This window comes from Penaeus vannamei, chromosome 22 (genome assembly GCF_042767895.1).
Source record: "Penaeus vannamei isolate JL-2024 chromosome 22, ASM4276789v1, whole genome shotgun sequence".
Taxonomy (NCBI): domain Eukaryota; kingdom Metazoa; phylum Arthropoda; class Malacostraca; order Decapoda; family Penaeidae; genus Penaeus; species Penaeus vannamei.
This window is the reverse complement of record NC_091570.1, coordinates 29648804-29650944: the sequence shown is the minus strand read 5'-3', so window position 1 is coordinate 29650944 and position 2141 is coordinate 29648804. Positions and strand designations below refer to the sequence as shown.

General features: G+C 45.7%; 1 protein-coding gene across 1 annotated transcript in view; it reads right to left on the bottom strand.

Moving 5' to 3' along the window:
• Nucleotides 1–431: 431 nt before the first annotated feature.
• The window catches only part of LOC138865754 (mucin-22-like), a 5152-nt gene continuing 3442 nt past the window's right edge, over nt 432–2141 (bottom strand). The window contains exons 4-5 of the mRNA XM_070137062.1: nt 1214–2141; nt 432–491 (exon numbers count right to left, since the gene is read on the bottom strand). The exon at nt 1214–2141 is cut by the window's right edge and continues 235 nt beyond it. Of these exons, the coding sequence (XP_069993163.1) occupies nt 432–491; nt 1214–2141 (988 nt within the window). The remainder of the gene's footprint in view (nt 492–1213) is intronic.

Here is a 2141-nt window from a genome sequence, read left to right as displayed (position 1 = left end):
GGCTTCATCATCATCTACAAATATGTTGAGTTTCTTTTGATTAGCAAAATTACTACTGACATGTTGAAGAAGTGAAATAGGTGTTGAAATAACGGATTGTACATAATGAATTGCAAGTTGAGGCTTTGCGAAAATGAGCCACAGAAATTCAGAAATGGATCGTGTCTAGAATCTACTGAGGAACCAAAAGAGGTTCGTTTCTACTGTCATCAATGATTTCCCATAGCGTGATAGTAGTTTCACTTAATTGTGTTGTTTGTGGCAAGAAAGGGCTAATCCGATAGCGTTCCATGTAAACTCAATATTTGCAGAGGTAACAATCACTTTTTTTGTCAACGAAAATTATTGAGAGCCATCAGACCTGAAAATCAGTAGTGAAATTTGTTAAAGACCAGTCCCACTAACTTTTACCTTTTCTATTTCAATTTCTTTTAATCGGCCTTTTCTATTGCCTCTGGCTCTTTCTCAAATATCTGAGAATCATGAAGTGTCTACAAATATTTCAGATTATTTTTCTTATACTTAATGCGGTTTCTTAGTCCGTCTCACTATCAGTAAATCAGTAAACAGTATTGAGAAATAAGGTACATGATTATCAATATCATCATCATTATCATCATCACCATCTTTAATCGTTGTTATTATCATCCGTGAGAGTAGTTTCACTTAACTGTGCTGTTCGTGACAAGAAATGGCTAACCTATCACCATCATTAAAATTGTTATTATTATATCATTATAGTAATTAATATAATTTTGTTATCATTAGTATTTTTATTAGTGCCATCAATATACATATATTACATATATATGTGTGTGTGTGTGTGTGTGTGTGTGTGTGTGTGTGTGTGTGTGTGTGTGTGTGTGTGTGTGTGTGTGTGTGTGTGTGTGTGAGTGAGTGAGTGAGTGTGCATAGATATATACACAATGTTATTAACAATGCAAATGTTAGTGATAGGAATGATCACTGCATTGAGCTTCAGCGCAAAATACCAGAAAAAACACTAATTGTTGCTTTTAAGGCTTGATTTTGTGAATGATAATAGACGAAAAGATACAGTATCTACCTATCTATCTATATCTACATCAATTTAATGTATGTGTGCATTTATGGAGAAAGAGAGAGTGTGTGTACTTATATATTTATATACATATATATGTAATACACACACACACACACAAACACAAACAGACACCCACCCACACACACACACGTATATGAAGAAGGAGAAGTGGTCTGCAGAGTGATTACTGAGCCTGTTGTCAACCTCCCATTCCGCCTCGAAATGAATAAAAGAGAGGGAGAGAGTCCACCTGCGCCAGGAAATCCGGGTCAAGAGGCCAGAGGTCGTGAGGCCAGAGGTCGTGGGGCCAGAGGTCGTGAGGCCAGAGGTCATGAGGCCAGAGGTCGTGAGGCCAGAGGTCATGAGGCCAGAGGTCATGAGACCAGAGGTCGTGAGGCCAGAGGTCGTGGGGCCAGAGGTCGTGAGGCCAGAGGTCATGAGGCCAGAGGTCGTGAGGCCAGAGGTCATGAGGCCAGAGGTCATGAGACCAGAGGTCGTGAGGCCAGAGGTCATGGGGCCAGAGGTCGTGAGGCCAGAGGTCATAAGGCCAGGGGTCGTGAGGCCAGAGGTTATGAGGCCAGAGGTCATGAGGCAAGAGGTCGTGAGGCCAGAGGTCGTGAGGCCAGAGGTCATGAGGCCAGAGGTCGTGAGGCCAGAGGTCATGAGGCCAGAGGTCGTGAGGCCAGAGGTCATGAGGCCAGAGGTCGTGAGGCCAGAGGTCATGAGGCCAGAGGTCGTGAGGCCAGAGGTCATGAGGCCAGAGGTCGTGAGGCCAGAGGTCATGAGGCCAGAGGTCGTGAGGCCAGAGGTCATGAGACCAGAGGTCGTGAGGCCAGAGGTCGTGAGGCCAGAGGTCATGAGGCCAGAGGTCGTGAGGCCAGAGGTCATGAGGCCAGAGGTCGTGAGGCCAAAGGTCGTGAGGCCAGAGGTCATGAGGCCAGAGGTCGTGAGGCCAGAGGTCATGAGGCCAGAGGTCATGAGGCCAGAGGTCGTGAGGCCAGAGGTCATGAGGCCAGAGGTCGTGAGGCCAGAGGTCATGAGGCCAGAGGTCATGAGGCCAGAGGTCGTGAGGCCAGAG